Source organism: Myotis nattereri (assembly GCF_964212035.1).
Source record: "Myotis nattereri genome assembly, chromosome: 13".
Classification (NCBI taxonomy): domain Eukaryota; kingdom Metazoa; phylum Chordata; class Mammalia; order Chiroptera; family Vespertilionidae; genus Myotis; species Myotis nattereri.
In genome coordinates, this window is record NC_138088.1 from 53,304,758 (window position 1) to 53,331,267 (window position 26,510).

The 26,510-nt window shown below is 39.8% G+C and overlaps 1 protein-coding gene across 1 annotated transcript in view; it reads left to right on the forward strand.

Annotated features, from left to right (window-relative positions):
- ATRNL1 (attractin like 1) overlaps nucleotides 1-23,435 on the forward strand; it is a gene marked incomplete at both ends in the record, with an annotated part of 457,232 nt that extends 433,797 nt beyond the window's left edge. The window contains one exon of the mRNA XM_081105367.1: nucleotides 21,249-23,435. Coding sequence (XP_080961493.1) covers nucleotides 21,249-21,373 — 125 coding nt within the window. The remainder of the gene's footprint in view (nucleotides 1-21,248) is intronic.
- Nucleotides 23,436-26,510: the final 3,075 nt, after the last annotated feature.

Below are 26,510 nucleotides of genomic sequence, written 5' to 3' on the forward strand. Positions count from 1 at the left end.
TTTGTGCACCCTCTCCAATCCAGGACCCCTTGGGGGATGTCCTGGGGATCGGGCCTAAACCAGCAGTTGGACATCCCTCTCACAATCCTGGACTGCTGGCTCCTAATCGCTCACCTGCCTGCCTGTCTGGTCACCCATAACTGCTCCCCCTTGCCAGCCTGATCACCCCTCACTGCCTTTGCATGCTGGCCTGATCACCCCTAACTGCCCCCCCCTGACGGCCTGGTTGCCCCCAACTGCCCCCTCCCTGCCAGCCTGGTCATCCCCAACTGCCCCCTTCTGCCAGCCTAATCGCCCCCAACTGCCCCCCATGCTGGCCTGGTCACCCCCAACTGCACTCACCACACTGGCCTGGTCTTAGGCAGCCATCTTGTGAGGGTTAATTTGCATATTACCTCTTTATTATATAGGATAATTCTGAGACGCCCAACCATGGCCTGCCAGGGTGTAACCTGATTGTTTTTCTGCATTACAGAGGCCTGCAGTGTAAGGGGGGCACAAGATCTTAGCCAGCTTCACCCAGCATGCCACTCATTTGGTAGAAATCCCCAAGGAGAACTCTTAGGAGGGGCAGAGCAGCCCCAAAGTCCATGAAATGGATTTAAGCCTTCCCTTAAAGTGACCTTGCATTGTTTCACCAACATCTGGATTTATTGCCATTGTGCTTTTAAAGTAGAAACACCTTCATGACCTGAGATGGAAACATTAATAAAACAGGGAGCTTTTCTAGTTCGTATACATAAAATGAAGTCATACAAATCCAATGTTTTATAGATATTGGCGCTAAAATGGCAAAAAGAAACATTTTAAGAGAAAAAAATGAAGGTGTTAAGAATGATCAAAATATCAGTACTTCTTTCTACAACTGGTGTATATATAGAAGATATTTAAATATAAATAATCTATGAGCCAAAATGAGGTGAAGAACAGCACAATGATAGCAGTGGTTATTGAAACCATGTGAGATTGCCTGAAATAATGATATGACCGTCAGAGTTGCTCAGAGAGTAAGATAACATTAGACAAATTTCAGTAGACAGTTTTTTGGTTTCACAAAGGATGTCCCTGAAGACTGGAAGATCAGTTAGATAATGCAATTATTTCATCAAGAATGTCAAATACCAGCCGTCACACAGCCTGCTTCTTGAAGTGGAGGAAGCCAGGAACTAAAGGGGATGGTTTAAAAAGAGGCAGAGGAAGAATGAATGACAAAAGGCAGATAAAACATAATTACATGTAGTCTAAAAGGAGTAGGTATGGATTGCAGCTATTCTGTCATTTTTGTCTCAAAAGTTTATAACATGACCTAATATATATGTTAACTTTTTAAAAAGGAGGTTAGAGTGACAACATCTGTTGATGTTTTGGTTCTTATATCCTCCTATACCTTTGACCTGTGCGTCTCCAGGTTTCACTGGATTGCAGTTTGACAATAACATCCATCATTGACCTTCTAACTGTAGCTGTCTCAGGTTTGACTCGGGTGTTGAGAACTTCAGCTACCAGGTGCCATGTACCTGTACCTCGTATCAATGCCAGGAAAAATATAATGGCTAACCTTCCCTTCATACAGTAGCTGGCATTCTAGAGTGCCCCATCTGTGTAAAATACTGTTGAGTCCCCTCTTTTCGAAATGGAATGATCCTACATATAATAACATTTGTGTAACTCCACATTTTCAAATAAAAAGATTAAATGAATATGTGGATCATTCGGGGTTAACCAACAAGGCCTGTGTTTCAAACCTATGAGTGAAAATGTTTCTTTAACACTCACTGACTTTGACTCACCTCCAGTAGTAGGTCCAAGGTTCTGCTCAGCTGATCGAGGCTGCCGCCAGCCTCATTGCCCAGGGCTGGAGGTCGAGATGGTGCTGCAACCTCTCTGAACCCAGCCCCACATGCTCACCAAATACTTTAGCTCTAAAATTTACTTGAAGTGAAAAAATTTCTGTGACTATACAAAGGCCATTTGGCATTGCCTGAGCTGGAGAAATTATTTTTATTTTAAGCCTGTTAGAGAAACACTACAATTTGTCAACTAGGATTTGTATGTTTTAATTTTAAAAAAACACACAATGAAGAGTGGTTTGTCTCTGATCACTTATTGGAAATACAATTTTTGTAAAATTTTCTGAAGATAAATCATAAAAATTATGTATGCTTAAATAAAATATATATATATGTGTGTATATATATAACTAGCATAATATTCTTTCTCAAAAGTCAGTAAGATTATCGCTACCAAAAATTTCCCTTTTTCATGCTGGTATATGTGGTACTATAAGAGCAGATTTTTAAAAATTTAAGGTAATAAGCAAATAAGAAATAAGGTAACCTTTCACATAAAGAATAACACACAGGGAAAAGAGCGGTTAAGAGAAGAAGTTCAGTTCATTTCTACAGAAACAAAGGTCAAGTGAATTAAAAATAATTTAGAATTTCAGCACAAGGAAAATACAATCATGTGTAGTAAGTGGGCACATGGGTTATTTTTTCCATATTAAGATATGAGCACTTCTTTACCCTACAGTAAAGTGAGAGTATGAATTATTTTTGTGATTCAGCAGGTGTGAATCACAAAAAGCTCTTGGATTTATTTTACGATCGTTCTGCATGCTCTCTGTTTTCTTGTCAAAGCCTTTAGTTAAGGATTGAAATGTTTCTAATAATGCTGACATGGCTCTAATGAAGTGGCCCCATGATTTATATTATTATATCAACACCTTCATGTAACCCAGTAATGAACATATGTGTATCATATTCACTATATACATATTACATATGCTACATATACAGGCACATGTATATAATATGTACATAGTGGATCAAAAATTAGAATAACATTTCACTCAAAAGTGACTACTGAAGTGTGACCATTTGCAGAGAATACTGTGATTACTATTGCTTTTAGTAATTTCTAATGTATTTTCTTAATAATACCAACATTTGCATTAAAAAGGAAGCAACCAAGTCATATGGCATAGGAATCAAAGATGATCTGTGACTTGAACTGCATCTAAAAGAAAAAATGCTTAGAAAAGAAAACCAAAGTAAAAAGACAAATAGCCAAGTTGGAGAAATATTTACAATACAATACATTGCTGTTGAATGTTCTTTCATCCAAACCTTTTCACAGTGATCCCAACCTGTAAACGTATCTGACAGCATTTCATTGACTTGTCAGAGGAATCAGTGCATAGTGTAGGTGTTGGGAAGAGTTTTAGTGCTGTGTTCATGCTATTTTCTCTTAAAAGATCAAAATTCTTCAATAAATGTTTCATGTTATCATTCAGCATCATTTCTGGACTCAAACTGTGCTCTCAAGACCTCAGGGATGAGAGGTGGCTTGGTTTGGGAGGAACCAAAGTCATTTAAATGCCAATTAGTCAATCCTGGACTAATTCTAACTTTTGTGGTGGTTTCAAATAGAGAAAATGAAAAATTAAATCCCTCTTCGCTGCCCTGCTCCACGGACAGTTTGGGAGGCGGAATTGTTCTGTCCCCATTTGTTAAACCAGGGACTTTCTGAGATTCCTTCCAGCTCAGATTCTCGAGGGTCTAAGAATATCCCCATTATTATCATCACATCTCATTCTGCTTCCAGAATGTTAACACAGTAGTCGCTTATCTTACATCTATCTTTGTGAGAACGGGCAAAGGAAACTGAAAGTAGTTTCTTCATGATTAATGCATTTGTCAAATTCTTTCCAAGTAGCAAATTAATTTATTGTGGTTTTTTTCATGAATGCCAATTAAAGCTGTGCAAACTATTGTGGTAAAACTTCGCAGTCCTTTTTCATAAATGAGAGCTAACTGATTTAATGTTAATGAAAGGAACTATATTCAAATACAAATGTTAATAACACAGGCAGAAAGAAAACCCTAGACTTCAGAAGCTTTGCCTTACATAAAATTCATGTAACTTGAACAGAGAAATTCATTAAAATGTAATGTTCTAGAGTGAAGCCTATATTAATTGCCTTGTGTGAAATTCTGAAAAGTTCCTCCATAAGTGTCTGGTCCTCTCTATCCCTGAGAAGAAAAATGCCTATTGATTGTAATGATCTCAAACCATGGGCCCCAGATTTAGGTTTTGATAATTACTGTCTTTTGCTTTGTTTGAATATTTTCATTGCAACTGGAAGTAAAACAGTTTTTATTTAAATAAGGAAGTATTTTGCTCATGTTCATACTGATTATACAAAGAATACCGCTATAAATTCAATAGAATATTATACAACTTCTTGGTCCTTAGGACTTAGTCTACTACCCCATGAATATAGGTACGTGTTTATGTGTGTGGAAAGTGTCTTTTATTAATAAGACTAGAGACCCAGTGCACAAAATTTATGCACTAGGAGGGGGTTGTCTCTCAGCCCAGCCTGCACCCTCTCCAATCTGGGACCCCTCAGGGGATGTGCAGCTGCCAGTTTAGTCCCAATCCCTGTGGACATCCCTCTCATAATCCAGGACTGCTGGCTCCCAACCGCTCGTCTGCATGCCTGCCTGATTGCCACTAACCGCTTCTGCCTGCCAGCCTGATCACCCCTAACCACTCCCCTGCCAGCCTGATCAACGCCTAACTGCTTCCCTGCCAGCTCAATCACCCCCAACTGTTCCCCCTGCCGGCCTAGTCACCCCCAACTGCCCTCCCCTGCCAGCCCAATTGCCTCTAACTGCCCTCCCCTGCCAGCCCGATCACCCCTAACTGCCCTCCCCTGTCAGCCTGGTCCCTCCCAACTGCCCTTCCCTGCAGGCCTGGTCACCCCCAACTGCCCTCCCCTGCCAGCCCAGTTGCCCCTAACTGCCCTCCCCTGCTGGCCATCTTGTGGCTATGGGCGCTGCCATCTTTGAGGGCGGGGCAGCCAATTAGCATATTCCCTCCTTATTGGCTGTGGGCGCCACCATCTTTGCAACGATGTGAGGGTCAATTAGCATATTCCCTGTTTATTAAATAGGATTTTAGAAATGTGTCCTAGGAGCTTGATTCCCTCATATTTTTAAGATGACCTAAGTTCACTTCAATGGGATTGTGAGAAACAAAGGCTTGGCAAACTCACTGAATCCTTGTGTTCTTTGCCATAACTGGCCGTAAGCCCCATTTTGTAGAATACTTAACCTGGAGAACATGAGAGAATCAAAATCAGTATTTTCTCTTGCTTTTGCATTTTAATTGCATTTCTGCTTGGTTTTCTTTTATTATTGTTGTTGTTAATCCTCACCCAAGGTTATTTTTTTCCATTGATTTTCGGAGAGAGTAGAAGGGAGGGGGAGAGACAGAGGGAGCAGGCCAGGATTGAGCCTGCAACCAAGCTACCTATCCTTGACAGGAATTGAACCCATGACCCGTCAGTCTGCAGGGCGATGCTCTAACTCAGGGGTGGGCAAACTTTTTGACTCGAGGGCCACAATGGGTTCTTAAACTGGACCGGTGGGCCGGAACAAAAGCATGGATGGAGTGTTTGTGTGAACTAATACATGTTAACACTGCTGCTGGTGAAGGAGTGGAGGGGAGAGCAAGAGAACCCTCCGCTCTTTCAGCTCCGCAGGCCGGATAGAACAGCCGAACGGGCCCGGCCCACGGACTGTAGTTTGCCCACGGCTGCTCTAACCACTCAGCAAACCAGGCAGGGCTCTGCTTGGTTTTTCACTCAGTTCAACAAGGAGAAATTTTGACTTTTTATATGGTAAACTTTATTTTTTTATTGAATTTATTGACTTTATATTGACCAAAGAAACAAACTAGGGGCTAATTTTGCTCATGTTTTTTAAAAGGAAAATATTTGTAGAAGCTAAATTAGACTACCTGTATTTCACACTGGGTTTTAGGAATTTTTGTATAATTAAAATACATGATTTTTTAAATATTAATGCTTGCATTGTTCGTGAAATGTAAAAGGCAGTGCCAGATTAAATTTACTGCTCACTTAATTCTAAGGCTAATCATTTAAATTGAGAAAGCTAACGTGTAAATCTTTTATACTAATTCCATCTTTTTTATGTCATACTGAAAGTCATAAAAATTAATAAAACAATGAAATTAAAACTGAAACACATCCAACATCTTTTTGGCTCACCATCTAAGACCTAGGGAAGTGCCAAGTATGAAGGATCCGTGCTTGAGTAAGTCAGAGGTCCAGATAGTTGGTGTTGCCTCCAATAGCCGTCACTGTTGGGTTTTACTTTTAGAGAAAATGAGCTCACGGAGAAGCAAGCACTGCAGGCTGTAATGAGGAACATATGTAATATTTTTCACCCACATTTTTCTTTTTATCTTGGCTTCCTTAATGTCTTCTTTCAAAATGTCAGCAGTGATTAGCCTACATTATGGGATAATTAATATGAACTTTTATAGTAAAGCTAATTTTGAGAAATAGTAGAACAAAACACATGTCAAGATGTTAAAGACGGAAAGTTGAACAGATTGCTTTTGTGTATAAAAAAATACATATTTTCTCTTTTCAGTTCACCTTTCTTTCCAAATATCAAACCACAGAGATGTTTGAGAAAGCTTAAATATTAACCTGTGAAGGAAGCACCTTTAGAAGCTTGGGGGCCACTGAAATCCTTCCCTAGAATATGGTATAGATTCTCACATGTTATAATATTGGCCATTTGGGGGAGTTTCGGAAATATTTCCTCCTGTACTTGGACTCAGGGTTGAGTAGCTATGTCCAATTCAGGCTTTAATGCCAGTGCTCCATGCTTTAAAATTATCTTCATGTGGCATCAGGTGCCTTGTTTTCCTCTTCAAAATTGGCCTTTCCCCAGATTTGTTAAAATTGCTAAACACTTTATTTCATCCCGCAGTAATTCTAGAGATTTATTAGAGGTTTGCCCCTAAGTTGCTTCTGCCATTGATCACGCATCTGAATAGAGTCTGAGTATGACACCTCTTATGTTGGACCATAAACTACAGGACATGATCTAGTCACACCGTGAAGGCACCATAACTGGAGACTGATCCGCACAGTTTAAGCAAGTCAGCAAGCTACAATTTCATTGATGATTTTATTTGAATTAAAATTCAATTTTAGGTCGAAGTGGCTTAGCTCTTGCTTCAGCTGGACCAATTCAGGCCATACAAGTTGTTCTGGACCAAGACAGCCATATCATCGCAGGCAGCTCATGCAATGTATTTTTTTAAAATTTTTATTTTATTTTATTGCTTACAAAGTATTACAAAGGGTATTACATATGTGTCCTTTTTTTTTCCCCCGCCCTTGACAATCCCCTGGCCTCCCCTACCCGCCAGTGTCTTATGTCCATTGGTTATGCTTATATGCATGCATACAAGTCCTTCGGTTGATCTCTTACCCCCCTCCCGCCTGCCCCCCAACCCTCCCCGGCCTTCCCGCTGCAGTTTGAATTATAAACATTGTTTATAATCTGCAAAGGGTGCTGTAAATATGCAACAAAGAGTGATTGCTACTAGACGGTAGCCATCTAGTCATGAGTGTTAGGATCTGTTTATTTGTACACTGACCTTCCATTATTGCAATTTTTCCAGTTCTTTAGCAAAAAGTGGATAGTCCTTTGGCTTTGTGTCTCATTAGCTGCAGATCAGTATTTTTACTTCTCCATTCTCTTTGCTTAATTCATACTTGACCAAAGAAATAAAAACAACTGGTTGGCTATTTGCAACTCCAGGAAGTGAAATGGGATGTAATATAATTACTTAAAATCTGCAGTTATTCATAGAGAATTTGCTTTTGTTCTGATTATCATGATCTCAATTTGTCAAAAACACTTGTACCAGTAAAACGGTATTCTTTTACCCAAAAGAAGGAGGGAGACTCAACATACCTTGTCAATGATATAGCAGCCATTTATCGTTTTGCCTTTCAAGATCCTCTTTGACATTGTTTAGGGAAAGTCCTAAATACCTTTGCAAATAAAAATTATAATCTTCATTTCTCCAACTTTAATAATTAAGGATTTGAAGTAGAAGAATATGATACCAAATCTGATGAAATAGATATACTTTTTAAAAACCTTGACAATACCACACTTCTGATATATATACTTCTGTACTTTGTTAAATATAATGCCTCTAAAATGTCTTTCATTTTCTGTATAAATAAATTCTCTAATTATGGGAACTTATTGACCATTGGGCTGAATGTCCGCAGCATCTGGGTTGTGAGCTGGCCCTTTGCCCAGACCTCAGAGTGAGACTAATAGAAAAACCCTTTAGAGAATGCAGCTGAGTCCACACGGTTCAGAAGATCCTGCTCTAATCTACCATTGACCAGAAGAGATTTCCTTTATTGACCTGAAAGCAACTTTTTTCATCTTTCTGCCAGCTAAGGCACTTACTGAAAGTAGGGAGATAACATCCGAAGTGAATATGCCTAATAAAGTGGGCAAAGTCGTGCATCTCCCCGCAAATGACATCTTGATTCTCTCTCTGGTAGGCCTTCTGTAATGGCACGTGCTAATCAGAATGTCTGTCTCCTTCCATCCATCTCTTAACCCTCTTCATTGCCACCCGATGAGGAACCTGTTCCTTTTACAAGCACACTTGGCGAATCACTTAGGAAACTGCAGTCAGGGGTTGTGGAACCAACCTGTGAAGATTCTCTCTGTGACTGGAGACAACGTGGAGTGAATTCAGGGCCGTGTTTATCCCGCTGGGTAGAACATCAGAAAGTTCCAGATCTCTCCAGTCAGCTCCCTCCGCGATTTACCCACCCGCAGAGTGTAAAGGTTCCCTCCAGTGCCGACGCTCTGTGACACTTCTCAATTTACAGTAGCTCAGAGGCCATTGTTCCCAAAGGCAAAGTGGGGTAAAATGATACTTTTTGCACTCAGAAAGGTTAGCATTTATGGGCTATGCTCAGTCAGATTCTCCAAATTGCTTCAGAGAATGAAAGCTGCTTTTGTACTATCCTGTTAGATTAAAGGAGGTCATTTAAACAAATCCTTCTTAAAAGTCCCCGTTATGAATTACTGGGGAGAATGTGTACTATCTGAGGCCCAGAATCACTTAGCAAACGTCAGAGGAATGGTTTGAAGTCTGTTCTGAGAAATACGCTGTCCAAATATACAGCCTTTACCTTCAGCAAAGGAACTTTATCAGGGATCAGTTTGGCTGCAGACACATCTGTTTTTGTTAAAATGCCTTTGGCCATTAAGTTATCTGTAATAATTTTTGGGAAGATCTAAGCAATTTATAATAACATTAATGGAAAAATCATGATTCTGGGTAGCATTTTTGTCTTCCATTTTCCCTAAATGGCTACAAGTGAGGATTTGCATACTTTTATCTAACTTTTCCTGTGATCTGAGAGTTTTATATAAGAGGCATAAATTTATTTTGCTTTCGGAGTTTGTTAAAGTAATAATTTGACTTTGCAGAGATAGCTGTGTATTTTCAAATTCTTTAATGTTGAAATTATTTAAAATATTGAGTTGCTATGAACTTAAGGGAGCAGAAACATCACCTTGGACAATACTAAAATTCATTTTTGTAGTTGATAGCTTGTCTTCTAACATTCAGTGTGGTCCTCGCTGCCGGCTTGCTGAAGTCATACGTTTGTAGAGCCAGAAGTGACCTTAGCAGGCACCTACTCCTACTTCCTTCTAAGAGAAATCTCTCAAGGGACGTTCTGGATTTCAGATCAGAAAAAGCTTGGAAACCACACACTCGACTGGCTTACAGTTGTCATGGAATTTGGGGACTATTTGTTGCAAACAAAAATAGGATGCACAGGTTGTAAGTAGTCACTGACTGGTCTTCTTATAAAGTCGGTGGAGAATCCCAGTCCTGGCTTTCTCATACATCTCTGGATGTTCCTGTCTCCTCACGGGCTCCCCTCCACCATTATCAGTCTTCTCCTTGATCTTCTCTCCTTCTTACTCTATTCTTTCTACCAGGGTTGCCTGCTCCACTCCAGTGGCAGAGACTGCTGGCTCTCTACCCAAGACTTGACCCCTCCTCTCCTAACACCACATCCCTCATGCCAGAGTTCTTCATCTGCTAGGTCCTTCCCATCTTTCAACCTCAGCTCAGAGATCATCTCCATCAGGAAGTTTTGACCTCCACACAGATCTCACCTCTGTCTTTTTAATATTTTTATTGATTTCAGAGAGGAGAGGGAGAGAGAGAGATAGAAATATCAATGATGACAGAGAATATCATTGATTGGCTGCCTCTTTCACGCCCCCCGCTGCGGATCAAGCCCAGAACCTAGGCATGTGCCCTGACCAGGAATCAAACCATGACCTCCTGGTTCAGAGGTCAACGCTCAACCACTGAGCCACACCAGCCAGGCTTTCTTTCATGCCTTGTGCCCACTTCATAGACTTTGTCTCTGTGCGAATGTTAGCACAAACCTAGAAGCTCTTGCCTTCTTGCCCTAGCTTGATGCTATTTAGTAATGACTTTGAGAGCAACCAACTTTAACCAGACAGCCTGCAGTATGCCCTCTATACATGTTTATGGATATAATCTGTGTTGTCACCCACTCCTTTCTACGGCATAAATGGGTAAAACATGCATCAAAGTACTTAGGGCAGAGGCTGGCATTCAGTAAGCATTCACTTAATGTTAACACAATAGTTGTTTTTATGGAATTATAATTTTATTACCATCAGCACTAATTAATGGCTTTGACCATAACTGATTTCACACCCCTACCGGTTTTGTTTTTCTTTTTCTTTGACTCAAAATCATGTGCTAGGCCATTTGTACTAAAGCAGCAGTTTCCTTCTAATGGCTGTAAAGGGAATAGAGTGCAAGTCAAGGGATCTGGACTCCTAGGTTCGGGTCCTACCACCACCACCAGGTCTGTGAGCCTGAACTAGTCATTTAATCACTCGCTGCCTCTTTTAGGCCATCTGCAAAGCAAGTATAAAAATAGCTTCCTGACCCACTTCCAACAGAACAGTCTTAAGGAACAACCTAGATATGAATGTGAAAGCATTTTTAACTCTAAAAAAATGTGTACAAGTTTATTAGTAGTAGTATTGGCAGTAATAAAGCAGTATCAATATAAACAATGCTTTGGTTAATGTTGTCATTCTTCTATTTTCCCATAATCAGTTCCAAGTATTGTCAGATTTTTTAATGGATGGGCAACACTCATAAGTCATCTACATCTTCAGGAGCAAGTTCTCAGTTTGATTATCCAAGACATCAAAATAATTCTGGATTGAGGAGTAACACCTCACTGACACTGTTGGTCTGAATTGATGCTGTCCGTGACGCCATGGTTCTATCAAATTTTGTCCTTTATTTGGCATTCCACACAATTAGTATGCATAATAAGTTTTGAATGAATGAATGATTGAATGCTACTGAAGGATAGAGACAAAATCTTGCCCAGTATTTTGTCTACTGCTTCCTATTTGACTACAAATTTCTCACTCGGTGATGATGACAATGATCATGATGCACATTTTTAAAATTTTAATTTTCAGTTACAGTTGACAGTCAGTATTATTTTATTAGTTTCAGGTGTACAGCATAGTGTTTAGACAATTATGTAATTTATGAAGAGATCCCCAGATAATTCTAGTACCTACCTGGCACCATACGTAGTTATTACAATGTTATTGACTATATTCCCTATTTTATAACTACCAATTTGTACTTCTTAATCCCTTTACCTTTTGACCCATCTCCAGAAACCCCTTCCATTTGGTGACCTTCAGTTTGTTCTCTGTATCTATTAATCTGTTTGTTTGTTTTTTGTTCTTTGGATTTCACATATAAGTGAAATCATATGGTATCTGTCTTTCTGCCACTGACATTTCATTTGGCATAATACCCTCTAGGTCCATCCATGTGTCACAAATGGTAAGATTTCAGTCTTTTTTATGGCCAAGTCATATTCTTTCGTATATATGTACCACAACTTCCTTATCTACTTGTCTATTGATGGGCACTTGGGTTGCTTCTAATCTGGGCTATAAATAATGCTGCAATGAACATAGGGGTGCATAGATATCTTCTCCAATTAGTGTGTTGGATTTCTTACAATATATACCCAGAAGTGGAATTGCTGGGTCGTATGGTTTTGCTTTTTTAATTTTTGGGGGGAAACTTCATATTGTTTTCCATAGTGGCTGCACCAATTTGCAATCTCACCAATAATCCATGAGGATTCCCTTTTTTCCACACCCTTGCTAGCACTTGTTGTTTGTTGATTTATTGATGATCGCCATTCTGACAGGTATGAGGTGATGTCTCATTGTGGTTTTAATTTGCATCTCACTGTTGATTAGTGACATTGAGCATCTTTTCATATGTTTATTGGCCTTCTGTATGTCCTCTTTGGAGAAGTGTCTATTCAGTTCCTCTGCCTATTTTTTAAATTACATTGTTATTTTTGTGTGTGTGTGTGTTGAGTTGTACGAGTTCTTAGAAATTTTGGATATTAACCCCTTATTGGATGTATCATTGGTGAATATTTTCTTTCATTCAGTATGTTGTCTTTTCATTTTTGTTGATGGTTTTCTTTAATGTGCAAAATCTTGAGTCTTCCATTTAAGTCCTTAATCCATTTTGAGTTTATTCTTTTATACTGTGTAAGAAGGTGGTCTAGTTTATTTATTTACATGTATCTGTCCAATTTTTCTAACACATTTATTGAATAGACTGTCATTCCCTCATTGTATATTCTTGCCTTCTTTGTCATAGATTAATTGACCATATAGGTTTAGGTTTATTTCTAGGTTCTCTATTCTATTCATTGATCCAAGTATCAGTTTTTATGCCAGTACCATGCTGTTTTGATTTCGATAGCCTTGTAGTATTGTTTGTTATCACATACCGTGATACCTCCAACTTTGTTCTTTTTTCTCAAGATTGCTATGGCTATTCAGGGTCTTTTGTGGTTTCATATAAATTTTAGGATTATATTTTCTAGTTCTGTGAAAAAATGCCATTGGTATTTTGATAGGGATTGCATTGAATCTAAGATTGCTTTGCATAGTATGGGCATTTTGTGATAGTGATTCTTCTTATCTGCGAGCATAATTTATTTGTGTTTTCTTCAGTTTCTTCCTTTAATTTTCAGAGTACATATTTGGTCTTTTTTACCTTTTTGATTCGATTTACTTCTAGGGTATTTTTTTGACACAATTATAAATGGATTGTTTTCTTAATTTCTCTTTCTGATAGTTCATCATTGATACATAAAAATGCAACCAATTTCTGAATGTTAATTTTGTATCCTGCTACTTTATTGATTCATTTATAAGTTCTAGTAGTTTTTTCAGTGGCATCTTCAGGGTGCTATATATAGTTTTGTGTCAGATGATGGACATTTTTGAGCTCTTATGTGGCAGGCACATTTCTAAGCCCTTCCCATTTAATCATCACAACAACTTTGTCAAAGGAACACATGAGCTTGATCCACTCTAACATAAGCTCCATGAAGAGCAGAATCTTTTATGTCTTCTCTGTCTTACTCACTGCTAAATCCTGAAGGATCAGGCAGTGCCCAGCATGTATATAATAGGCACTCAAGAAATAATAGTCGAATGAAGTGATTTGCTCCACAAAGAATTTTTGATCCTTAGGACTTTGGAGTTTTCTGGACATTTGTGATTTTATTGTGATTTCATATTATTATTAGTAGTAACTGATTGTTTTATAATAGAAATGATTCACCTTGTATAATATATTATAAATACAGTTTGCAAAATACTTTCACATATAATCTCATTTAGTTTAAAACAACCAATGACATTTTACTACTAGAAATGCTAAAGTACAATGTCCCTAACTAATAGAAAATAAATTATTCCTTTTATTATAAAACTGCTATAGTTCAGTGTCTTCAATGAGCAGTAAGTGCTTCAGTTAAATTAAGGATTATTAAGACTTAAATTAAGGGATTATCACATATCAGATTTTTTAATTAAAGAAAGTAAATACTAGAAAATATATTCCCAGTTGACTTAGAAAGAGGGAATATTATTCGGAAATTTATGTCACAACTATGAAAGGTAGCTACAACGTTGATTCTTGTAATGTTTGTGGCTCTAAAAAAATCACAGATTTTTCAAAATATTACTTCCTAGTATGTCATTAACAGTAGAATTGATAAGATCTAAAAAAAGCTTTACCTGTTTAAAGCCATGAATATTTGCATTAATCAATGACTTGAGACAGTAGTGGTCGTTATTTCTTCAGCACATTCTAACCAGTGAGGGAACAGTTCATATGAAATTTAGGGAGGACTTGGCAGTGTTATAGAAAGTGGCATCTATGCTGCTAGAGAGGACTGCATTTTCGAATACATGGACAGTGTGCCTTTAAATGAAATTATAAAATAATATGTGCTAAAGGCCAAACACAAATTTATAACCAGAATACAATTATCATTTGTATTTAAACATTGACATGTGTAGTTGTGTAGTTGTCATTGGTTTTTTGTAGGTGAAGATAAATATTTCTTTAGTCTCAGACAAATGTGACTAGTCCATTTGTCATTCCTGTGTTTTCAGCACTTAAAGTATTTCAATTTTTGTTCAACAATGTAACCTTTGGAGTTTTGCCTAATGATGACTTCAGTTGTGCTGGCCTCCCAGCAGATAAATTAAAATGGAAATGCATATTTTCTAATTATGCAGCCGGCCCCGGTTGCATATTGGCAAGGGTGGCCGCACCGAGTGTTCAATTAAGTCAGCACAATAGACAGAGTCAGTGGAACATCAGAGTTTTCCAAAGTCACTTTCTTAATCCTGGGAAGGATCGCCGAGACTCTGACTGGTAGTATATAGCGACATACAATCAGAGGGAAAACATTTAAACATCTCAGCATGGGATTTCCATTTAAATCTGATTACAGTGAAATAAAACTATAGCCATTAAAGGTTTAGAAGAACTACAAATACAAGCCGTAAAAGAAGACAGATAGTAAATGAGGTCGTAAAGCATTTCAGTGGGGGAAACAGTCTACAACACTCATTCAACTATTCCTGAAGCAGACTGTGCAATTCACCACACACCCCGCACCGTTCCCTGAGCTCCACTTAAACCTGCAATTAACCTTTCACGCCTAATGAAGCTGTTTTCCTGGAAAATTATAATATATAGTGGTGCCTGCTCTTACACAGACGGGGGGAGGGAGGAGAGCATGCCAAAATGAATGACTTTTCAGAGGCTTCGTGCAAATGTAAAATGCAAGTGCTATGTTTGTATATAAAGTGATAGTGTTCTTTCAAGGTAATTTCATTGGATGTGCAGTGTTTATTGCTGTACTTATTAATTGTTCTGCATAATTGTAAAAAACACACACATCGGTAATTTTATGATTAGATTGTTACTGCCAGAGTCTATTAAGATCATTCTACTTCCATTAGGAAAAAACTAGAGTTCTTTTAAATATAACTAAATTCCTCAATGCTTCTCCATGGTGGTTTTCATTGCAAATTTAGTGGTTTAAAAAGGTATATTTGCCATCCAAATATTTAGCTGTTAGACATTTTCATTGCATTTTCTTTTGGGCATGTCTATACGTGGTTATTGAGAAACAAAGTTCTGAAATTTTAGGAAAAAATATTGTGGGGTTTTTTTCCTAAGGTTCTGGGTAAAGATCTGATTTGGGTACAACTTCTACTATTTACAAAATTACCTATGGTAGCTCTTAACATCCAAACCAGTGATGACTAAATTATGCCCACGGTCCAAAGGAAATCCACATGTCCCCGGAGGAACCCTTTTTCTTCCCAGCGGCCCTGCCCTGGGCGACCCCGAGCAGCCACCGTGGGGTTCCACATGAGCAAGCACCAGTTCCGATGGCCAAGGGGCCATGGGAGAAGGAACAGGACACAGGAGAGGGTACTTGCTTTCTTATGAGGTTTAGAATTCAGATTTCAATAACCTAAATGCCGTAGTATCTGATATTCAAGAACTACAAGTGCAAAAAGGTAAAACTTACAGTACATATGTAACCCCCCAACATTTTTATTGAGTCTGCGGGGATACTTTGATATAGATTCTGCTAGCCCGCAGCATCTGTGCATCATCTTGACATGGTAAATGAAATTCCTGTAGCCCACCGGTCTGAAATAATGAATTGTCCCCCCACTTAATTGTATTGCTTCGATAACAAGAAGCTGTGCCAGGCCTAGAGAACACAGTAAGTGGATTTCACCAGATGATTTGTGTGACGTTTTGAAAAAACGGTCGTCTGGAGTAGCCTGGTTTTAATGGGACTCTAACGGCGCCAGCATGAGCCACTAGGCATGCAGCATCCTGCCAGGGGGAGGAGGGACTTCCTCCTATGGTGTGGGGACTGTGGGGTCATCACCAGATAACCGCTCACCGGAAACAGTTCCCGGGCAAATGTAAACCAGGAGAAAGCTTTTGCCTCAGACCACAATACAGAGGACTTACTACTAAGTTGCTTTTATTTTATGGATGCATATTTCTTTAATCCAGGAAAGATCTCAAGCTACTAGTATATTTATCTCTTCATCATCAGTGTGAAAGCAAACCAAATAACAACAAAGACCGGCTATTGGGAACTTGCTATATATAACAAGGGAGTCAACCATAGCTTGCTTGTGTTTTGGCAGAGACTTAAAGAGAGGTTGAATGTGTGGGAACGCTTTAGAAGGGGAAAAGTGGAAGGCCCAAGTGTGCCCAGGCTGCTGGCCTGGGGAAGCAGGAGGCAGGCTAATGAGAAGCAGGGCATCCTATGTGGTTGTTAGGGGAGCATATTTTCTCTTCTCTGATTGGTCCTAAGGTAGAAGCAGGGACAAAACTCACAGAAGCTGTCGGTTATTAATTAAGTCCTGGGTATTTGGGGCCCATGGCTACAGGGATAATCATTTGACTTCAAAATTATTAGAGATAGCGGACTGACTTGCTACAAGTCAGCCGTGGCAGGTCCGTTTCCTGCGCTGGTTATGGTAAATGGGGGTTGGTTTCCAGGGCAGGTTGTGCAGCTGTGGACCAGGGTTCTGATTTTATACGTGGTCTGGCCATCGCCTATGTGTATATTCAGTCTCTCACCAGCACATAAATATTACATTGTGGGGAAGGGCAGGTATTATCATTCTTGAAAGAGCCACTGACTTGGTTTTTCTTTTTAACAATTAAGAAACTCAGATTCCCTACAATAAAGTGTGCTGAAGGGAATGGATAGAAGTTGCTTTAATTTTTCTTTTTTAATGAGTCTTCCACACACTAAGCCATTAGGAATCCAGGGGCCCTATCTCTCGTTTACTCTTGCATCTAGGGCTAGGCCCTCTTGTAGGCGAAGGAGGACCTAGCGATTTGTGGGTGGTGCTTGTTGTTTAAAGTTCCCCAAGTATTACAATATGAAGAAATGCAAGCATAATAATAAAAATCTTGCACCCAACAATTTGACACTTAAGTGTTGGGGTCCAACCCCAGCAGGACCGGAGTTTCCCAAAGGTGTGGACGGAGTCGGCGAAGAAGGAATGACACGGAGACAGCGTTCAGTTGATGAGCAGCCTAGCCAGGTTCTCTAGCCAGGTTCTTGCCAGGTACTCCAGCCAGGTTCTATCCAGGTTCTCCAGCCAGGTTCTATCTTTATTCTCCTGTTACATCTGTATTTATACCAGTAGATTTTAATCCTATCCATTCTATTCCAAAGGTTAGGGCGTTTGTTATCTCCATTCCAAGGTCACTACTCTATTGTTCTGTTAAGCTACAAGGAAGTAACTGAAGGAGATTATCCTAAGTAAAGATTATGTAGCTTAAGTGTGATTGTTCGTAGTTAAAGTGATTAATTACCTGCCTGGCATTTAGTTAAGGGGTTTTATTCCCTTCCTTAGCCCTGTTAATCCCTAACTCCAGGGAAAAATCCCCACCTGGGGAAACAACCTTTCTTGGAGAGGTGACCTTGGTTAAAACACATAGCGCCAAGAAGGGGAGCAAACATATTAAGAACAGTATGCCATATACGCCAGGTCCCTTGAAACATAGGCTGTGCAGATGTTTCTTCCCTGCAGTGACTGTGTCAAGCAGCAAGGGTGGACCAGCTTCCGGCAAATTATTAATAATCTTACGGGATTTATAAAGCAGAATAACTCATGGTGTGCCACAAGCTGTATGGGGCAGTGACGGGCACAAGATTAAATCTTAATGAAAACCTCACTCGGCCCATCAAGATGATTAGACCTGGGCAGGTGGCCCTCTGAGCATGCTCTGCGGGTCAGCTGTGGACACTCGGGTACCACTGGGGGAGGAACGCAAGGCTTCCTACATTCTTCCTGCCATTTACATAGGGTCTGCACATGAAGCTGATGTTTCATTTTTAGAGGAAAGGACAAACAGCTGTCAAATTAAAAGTAAGCATGATTTGCAATTTTATTTGTAAATTAAGAACTGAAATGATTTATTGATTTATTATTTTCAACCGAATATGCTTCCAAGCTTACAGATCATTAGTAAACTCAGGATATGGTGTGAGAGACGCTACTTTAATTAGGCTTTGGACTTCATATACTCCAGAATACAAAGATACAGAGACAGTTTCGGAGTAGCATAAAATTTCCTGTTTTGGCAACTCCAGCTGTTTACTTCTCTGTTGGCACTGTACCTCCCGTAAGGGGCACGGCCTTAGCAGCCACATGAAAATGGGCAAGTATTTGTTTTCAGAGTTCCTTCAGACTAGGTCATACGATAGTTTAATGAACAACATGATCTCATATTTAGATGCTGTGATCATTGAAATTAGTATAAGTGGTCTCTGTCCACATTAAAGGATATATATCCATATTATTTGTCATATTTGGCTGTCTCTGGATAAGATGGTGCCAGCAGTGGAATTACAGGAGGTTGTAAATTATGACAGAAGTATGATGGGAGATCTGAGGGAACTGGAGGTCTGCCTGAACTGAACTTTGGGTTAGCACAGCCACGGTCTGTGGCTTTCTCTTAAATAATGTGCTTCGGCTCGGCTCCCTCCCTAAAGAAATAACAAAATCAGTATTTCCTGTAGCAGAATAAGGTTAAAACATCTGTGGGGGACGTTCAAGAAGTTCATATGTGCTTTTCAAAGGTCAAACAAGAGAGTTTTATTTAAAATTTGACTCTTTGATCTTGTATTATCTCTAAATAATTTCTAAGAAATATTTACTATCCTGAAAGAGTACGATATTTAACAGCATCTCTTAAAGGTAAATATGTAAGATTATTACCTTAGCTGGGAGAGCTGTAATTTTTTAATCCCTTCCATTTAACACCATCTATTTCTCCTTCTCCATAAATAGCTTCTCTTCTGTTTTCAAATGCACTTGAGGCTCCTTTTTCCTTAAAAAAAAATCATATACATCCACATATATTTCACCTGACCTTGCTGGTTCCCCTATAAACCAGCTTAGAATACATTGCCCCAGAGGAATAAAATAGTTTAATGACAGTTACATAGGCTAAGATCCAAAAGCGAGGCCTTCTAATAGCAGCGCATTGAGAAGATGTCTGTGAGGGCTCCAGGATTGGTTCAGCTCAATCCAGAATCAAGTCCCCAAGACCTTGCAGAAGGCAGTCTTGTCTCTTGGTTTAGTATGGTGACTGGGTACATTATGCTTTACTCAAGAATTATAGGGAGCTCTGTGTGTAGCTATGATAAACCATTGCTATTACAAATTTAGGAAATTCTTTCCTGTCCCTGAACATCTTACCAAACATTCCTGTCAATCAAAGGACAACACTGTTTAACTCAGCATTATGTTTTTATTGCCCATGAGAGCTAGAGATCACTTTGGGGCTGAAATTCTGCTCATAATACTCCAGGTCCTTTTCTTATATTTAAAATATTTATCAGCTAAATTTCTATAGGTCATCTTTCTTCCATATCCACCTGTGCTTAACACAGCTTTATCCCTAGGATGCTTGCTTTCTTCTTCTTAAAACCAGGTTAAAGTAATGAAAAAATAAGCCACAGGCTGGGAGAAAATATCTGCAAAACACATATCTGGTGAAGGACTGATATCCAAAATATAGAAGAAATCTCTTAAAACTATAATAAGAAAACAAACAGCCTCATTAAAAACGGGCAGGAAATCTGAGCAGATACCCCACCCAAGAAGAGATATATATTTATAACAAAGCAACATATGAAAAGATGTCCAACATAATGTTACTGGGGAATTACAGATTAAAACTACCATGAACTACAGCTACATACCTGTTAGGATGGCTGAAGTCCAAACACTGACAACACCAAATGCTGACAGAGATGTGGAGCAACATTCATTGCTGGTGGGAACGCAAAATGGCACAGCCACTTTGGAAGACAGTTTGGCAGTTTCTCTTAAAACTGAAACATAGGCTGATGATGCGCCTAGGTATTTGTGAATTGAAAACTTCTGTTACACAAAAACTTGCATGTGGATGTTTATGGTAGCTTTATTCATAATTGCCCAAAATTGGAAGCAGTCATCATGTCCTTCAATGGATAAACAAACTGTGATCCATCTATACAATGGAATGTTATTTGGTGATAAAAAGAAATGAGCCATTGAACCAAAAAAAGATATGATGGAACTTAAAGGCATATTTCTAAGTGAAATAAGGCAATCTGTAAAAGGCTTATATTTTACTGTTTCAATTCTATGACATTCTGGAAAAGGCAAAACTGTAGAGACATTGAAAAAGAATCAGTGATGACCAGAGGCACAGGAGAAGGGGAGGAATGTATTGGTAAAATATAGGGGATTATCAGGGCAGGGAAACTATTCCATATGCTACTATAGTGGTGAGAACATGATGTTATGCATTTGTCAAAACCCATAGAGCTGTTCAGTGCAAAGCATGGACCCTAAAGTAAACAAACTATGGACTTTAGATAACAATCCTGCATCAATATTGGTTCAATTTCTTTGTAAACCTAAAACCGCCCTAAAATTTTAAAAAGAATTTGTAATGCAATGACCTTTGTTCCACACACAAAATAAACCCTAGTAACACTGAAAATCCCATGTCCATCCAAAGCAAACCTGTGTCCAGGCGTAGAAACTAAGTTGTGGGTCACACCCACTATCACTCTGGTGTCGTGTCACGCACTGAACTTGATGGTCTGACGTCAGAGCCAGTTACCTTTGTTAATCCTGTTCTTCCCCCTGTGTTTAACTCCTGTGACCCAGTGAAGAAACTTGGTAAATAAAGGGTAAACTACTTGAAAACTTCCAATAAACAGCTCAGTGTTTGATGCCTGAATGTAAAAACAAAAAAAAATAACGTGCTACGCCACCACTGTCGCCTTTCTAGAAAGATCTAAGCAAACATTTAAAGGCCTTTTCCTTGTCTTCCAGGCCTTGCAATTGCCAGTGCTCTAGTAGATATTTCACAACAGAAGCCTTCGGACAGTAAAGACAAGACGTCGGGCGTGCGGAATCGGAAACACCACCTCTCAACGCGCCAGGGAACTTGCGTCTGAGAAACAGGAGTCCTCCCGGATCAGTTGTGCTGTTGCACCTTTGAAAAGGCTGCCCTGTGGCCTCGAGTTGTCCGGAGACAAAACTCTTCGTGGTCCCAGGACCCAAGTGCAGTTCCCTCCAAGTGGGCAATGACCCAAGTGGCCAAAGAATCTTCACGAGTTTTCTAGAAGTAACAGTATTGAAGGTCATGGATGATAAAGTCAGTTTTTATGACTCTCTTAGGCTTATCCTAGATAACTTTAAATTTCCCTGGAAAAAAATATGTATATTGTTTCTTAATGCAGATGAAAAATATGTAATTCGTATAAACCAAACTGTTTATATCCCAGGACATTAAAGAAAGACATTTTATAATGCCTGAACGATGAGAATTGTACAGTTTTTGCCTCATAAGCAAACTTAAATCGCTTCTATATGAATGGGAAATGAACAAATTGCAACAGCTTTAAATGCTGTTTTTATCTCACTGTAAATGTAAATGCGAGACTGATTTAGTAGAATGTAGGCAATGCATTTAAATATTTCACACGACGGTTTCAGGCCCAAAGTCAGATTGAGAATGTGACTGTTTTCCACCTAACTGGAATGCAGACCCAAATGAGTCCATTTGGATGGATGGTGGGTGCAACTTCACAGGAGGTTTATTAGGATTCTGAGTGAAGAGGACCTTCCTGTGGTCCATGCCAACTGCCTAACTCATTATGAGAATCGATAGAGCATGGAAAAGCCTGGCCAGCAATCAATTTTCCCCCTCCCTCCCAACACAGCCTCCAACACCACGAACCCGAAGAGAGCTGAAATCGTGATTTTGCAGCGTGCCAGCTTCTGCCCTCACATGGTAACTTCTTAATTGCCCGGGCACCATGGGATCAAACCTACATGGTCCATCTGCATTTTTAAAAGAACAGATCATCTTCTTTTGACCTTCTTCTGCTAGCTGCCAGCTTTTATCTACCCTTACAAATGTGATGAAAAGTATTTTAGAGCGACTCCTCCCAGGTTATAATCTGACCCAGGTTAACTTCCTGCCAACCATCTCGCTGAGAACACAAGCCGAAAAGAGCATTTAGCTGGCACGCATCTACAGAATTCTTATTTCCAATGTGAACACATAGGTGTCCTGAGCGAAAGTCTCCCGTGTGATAAATAAGTTCATTATTGCCCCCATTTAACCTATTCTTAGTGACTCAAACCCCTGAATTATGGCAGAAAGGGAAGACGGTATAAAACAGCTTTCACATTGGGATGGAGGCTCCTGTGTGACCTCACCTTGACCGCAGGTCACAAGGGGTCAGTGACATTGCAGATCTTGTTGGGAGGTTCCTAACTGCAGGGGGACGACAAAGCATTCGTAGAGAACACTGAGAGATGCCCAAAGCTGCTTTATATGCTGTAGTTTTGTTCAATCTGAAAGTCATTTAAATATCACCGATGTTTAGAACTACATATGTACTTTTCATGTTCTTTGGATTTCTGGAAGGAAATGATACTTCACTGTTTACAGCTGATGCCTAGTTGCTTGCATGCTAAGGTTGTGCAGTAGCGGAACAGGACACTAGCGTGATAGAAAATGTTGATTTCATAATGCCACTTATACATAGCTTAATTTGGCGAGGATCGACTGTAATATATATCAGGAATGATCATACACTATGTAGTTGCATCATATATAAGATTGCTAGGTTACATCTAACCGTGACTATGTCATTGTTTTAATGATTAGGCATTTATGAGTTATGGTGTATATTCCTTATGTTGGCATGATATTTTGCTATTTTCCATGGATTAAGAATAAGACTAATTCTTAGAGCAATTTTATCTATGCCCTGTGGGTTTTTTTTCTTTTGAGGGGAGGGAGTGGAGCTGGTTTTTATCTCCCTGTGGTATTTTATCTCTCAAAAAAGTGAGAAAAGTTTGTAAATGTCTCTTAAAAACAATCAAGCAATTTTATTAGCTTCTTTTTGGAACCTTTAAGTGTTCATTTTTTTTCTCCTAGAAAAATAAATTGACAAAACTGCTGATTACAAAAATATAAATCACTTAGAAATAAAATGATTGCCCAATTTGTGTAATTTTCTAACAGTTGCCATGAGAGAAAGCTTATATAACAAAAACAGAGTTGTATGCAAAATCTCTAACAGCTATATCTTTTGAGAGTCTAAGCAAACAGTATTACTGTGAAAGAATTGTCAAGCTTCATCCACCTCGAATCCCAGCAGGTTCCTAACATATGGAAATCTGAACTGGAGAGAATTATGGGACACAATGCAGTGTTAAAGTCATACTATACCTTCCTGGGCCAAATATTGCTAACTTCCTGACTAATTATGCAGTATCTTCTGAACTTAGCAAAGCTTTTTACTGGCAATAAAATGCTTCACCCTCAGGTGCCGTGGATTGAAAACACCTTAGGGATAATCACTGTGAATGTGTTCTTTTATCCCTCCCCCCCCCCACCCCCTGCTCCACACACACACACACACACACACACACACACACACACACACACACTGCAACAATTTTACTTTTGTATGCTGCCTTTTTTATTTTTAACCAAACCACAAGTATGCAGGAACTCTTCAAGATGTTAGCAAGTAAATGACTGGTTCTCTCGAAAATGTATTTTAATGGAATTCTGTATATATCCATTTAGAATGACTTTGAAAAAATTTTTTAGATTTTAGGATGTATTGCTCTTCCACAAATGAAAATTTGGGATTAAGTATAATGGAGTTTGAAAAATTAACCAGGGGACACTATTTGGACACAATAGAAAATTCTTGTTGAAAGATCGCACATGCTTGCAGATTGATTGAATGCATATTAAGAGGATTGGGATTTTTGTAATTGCTTGTAAATGAAAACTTATTCTAGGGATACACAAAGAAGGAAAATGTATGCCATATACTATGTTCACGAGGAAAACTTGAAACAGGACATATTTCGATGAGTAATCGATATTTACTGTACTTCCCAACATCGCATTTTCTTTGGTGCCAGTAAGACTGTGACGATGGCTGTTGTCACTGCAGGCCACTTAGAGTGCAGGCTGGGGGTGGGCCTGGGAACGGTGTGGGACCCGCTTGGAGCTGTGAGGTGCTGGGCAAGTTTTACCCTTGGAAGCCTCAGACTCCTCACCTGTGAAGGGAGCGAGCAGTGCCCACTCGGCAGAACGGTGATGAGCCCGGGAGGACGTAGACATGAAGCCCCCACAGCGATGCAGGGCAGCTGCCCTGAACAACCTCGGGGCCGCCAGCCCACTCTTGTTCTACCCATTGTTTTTGAATCCATCTCTTGATTTTTTTTTTAGCTGACTGTTCTCCATAGAGAAAAGCCAGGTAGGTTTTTGCAAATGAAGATGTCATGAAAATCTTGAGTAAGTTCTTACAGCATTTCTAAGGTATAGAGATCTCTCCACAACGACTTTGATATTTGGGTCAATAGAGGATTTGACTCTTTCTAAATATATACTGTTTTAATAAAGTATTTTTTAAATTACCCCTGATGACGGTTAGACAGGAACATCAATTGGCACTTTCACTTTCAAATTAGGCAAACCCAGATCAATGCTTACATTTGGTTGTCATACATGGGACATCTTTCTCTTTTTTTCCCATTGAATATAAAACTATGATTTGAGAAGTATGTTATCTGAAATGTTTTAAAAATTAAAACTTGTCAAATGAACCAATTCTACCCAACTACACTTTTTTAAGAGATGAACTTCCTTTGTACTAGGGTGGGTGTGGAATTTGATCGTGAGAACCGCCTGGGTGGGTGCAGGTGCTTACGTTTTCTCTAGAGACTAAGATCCCGGAGGACTGGCTTGGCCCCTGGAGATTAATATGCTTAATAAGCACCTCGGTGATTCTGACGATTCGTCAAACTAGGGAAACGCTGCCCTGGGCCAAACGGCTGCTTTTCTCAACAGTTAGGAGAATTTCTTTGAGTCATGAAGTTAGCGCTCTCGTTCAAAAGGCTTTCAATATTTTCCCAAGGAGTATAAGCCATCTGGTTGGGGTCACAGCAGTGTCTTCATTAGCGTGTACATTTAACATTTCAGTTTTCTCAAAATTTTTTTTAAATTAAGAATTAGAACCCTATCAGTGTACATGTATACAGGAGTGCATGCCAGTGTTATAACAGACTGTGTAAAAGTTCAAACCTGCTTTAAAAAGCGAACATTTTATGATACCGTGTGCTCTTGATCAGGAGTTTAATTACTGGAATAAAAACAGTGGATCTCCCAACCCGCTGCCAAATGCAGTTTTGTTATTTATTTATTTATTTTTTTACCTTTCCCAGATCATACAGGAAAAAGCACTCAGCACCTGAGAAAGCCCTCCCTCCTCGCCCCTTTCTAAGACTTGGTTGTACAATCTGTGTTGTTGAAAATACGTTTTCTCTCTTTCCCTTCTCACCTGATTTCCGCTGGCTTTCTCTATATGACTCTTGGCACAGCGTGCCCAACACTCGGATGGTCCTGGGCTGGAAGAAATTCTCAAAGCCTGAGGGGCAGACACCAGCTACCACTGCAGGTCTCTGCTCCAACCCTGTTTTGTGTTTGCATAATGTGTTCTTACCATAAGAGTCCCCTTTCTGGGACTGGTGCAGCTGTGGCAGAGCTGAGGAATGCTTGTTCTCTGCATGCTTTGGAGTGAGACCCAAGTTGCCACCTGCACCCCGGCCTTCTGTCAGAGCCACTGCTCTGCCGGGTCTTGTCTGGAGTCACTGAGCAGGAGCGGCCCAGGGGAACCCAGCGCTTCTTTCTGCCCCGAAGGCCCGAGTGCAGGGACCCTGATTGGCCTCAGGGCCCCTGGTGGGCTCTCTGCCTCCTAACCCAAATCTGAGGCTGGCCCTGCCCGTGCTTAGACTAGAAGATGGAATGGGGACCTCCTCCCAGGCCGCCTCCATCTCACCTCCCAGACGTCAGGCCGGGGAAGAAGCCGTACCAAGAGGCTCACTCAGCCCCGAGAAATGCCCAACGTGGCTGGCATCTTCCAGAAGCTTCAGGAAAGAAAAGAGCAGCTTTGGGAGGGTCCCAGGTGAGCATGTGCCTGAAGGAGAGAGAGCTTAGAGTTGAATCTCAGAGCCCCTTTGGCTTACAAGATATCTGTAAAACCATCAACAATAAAA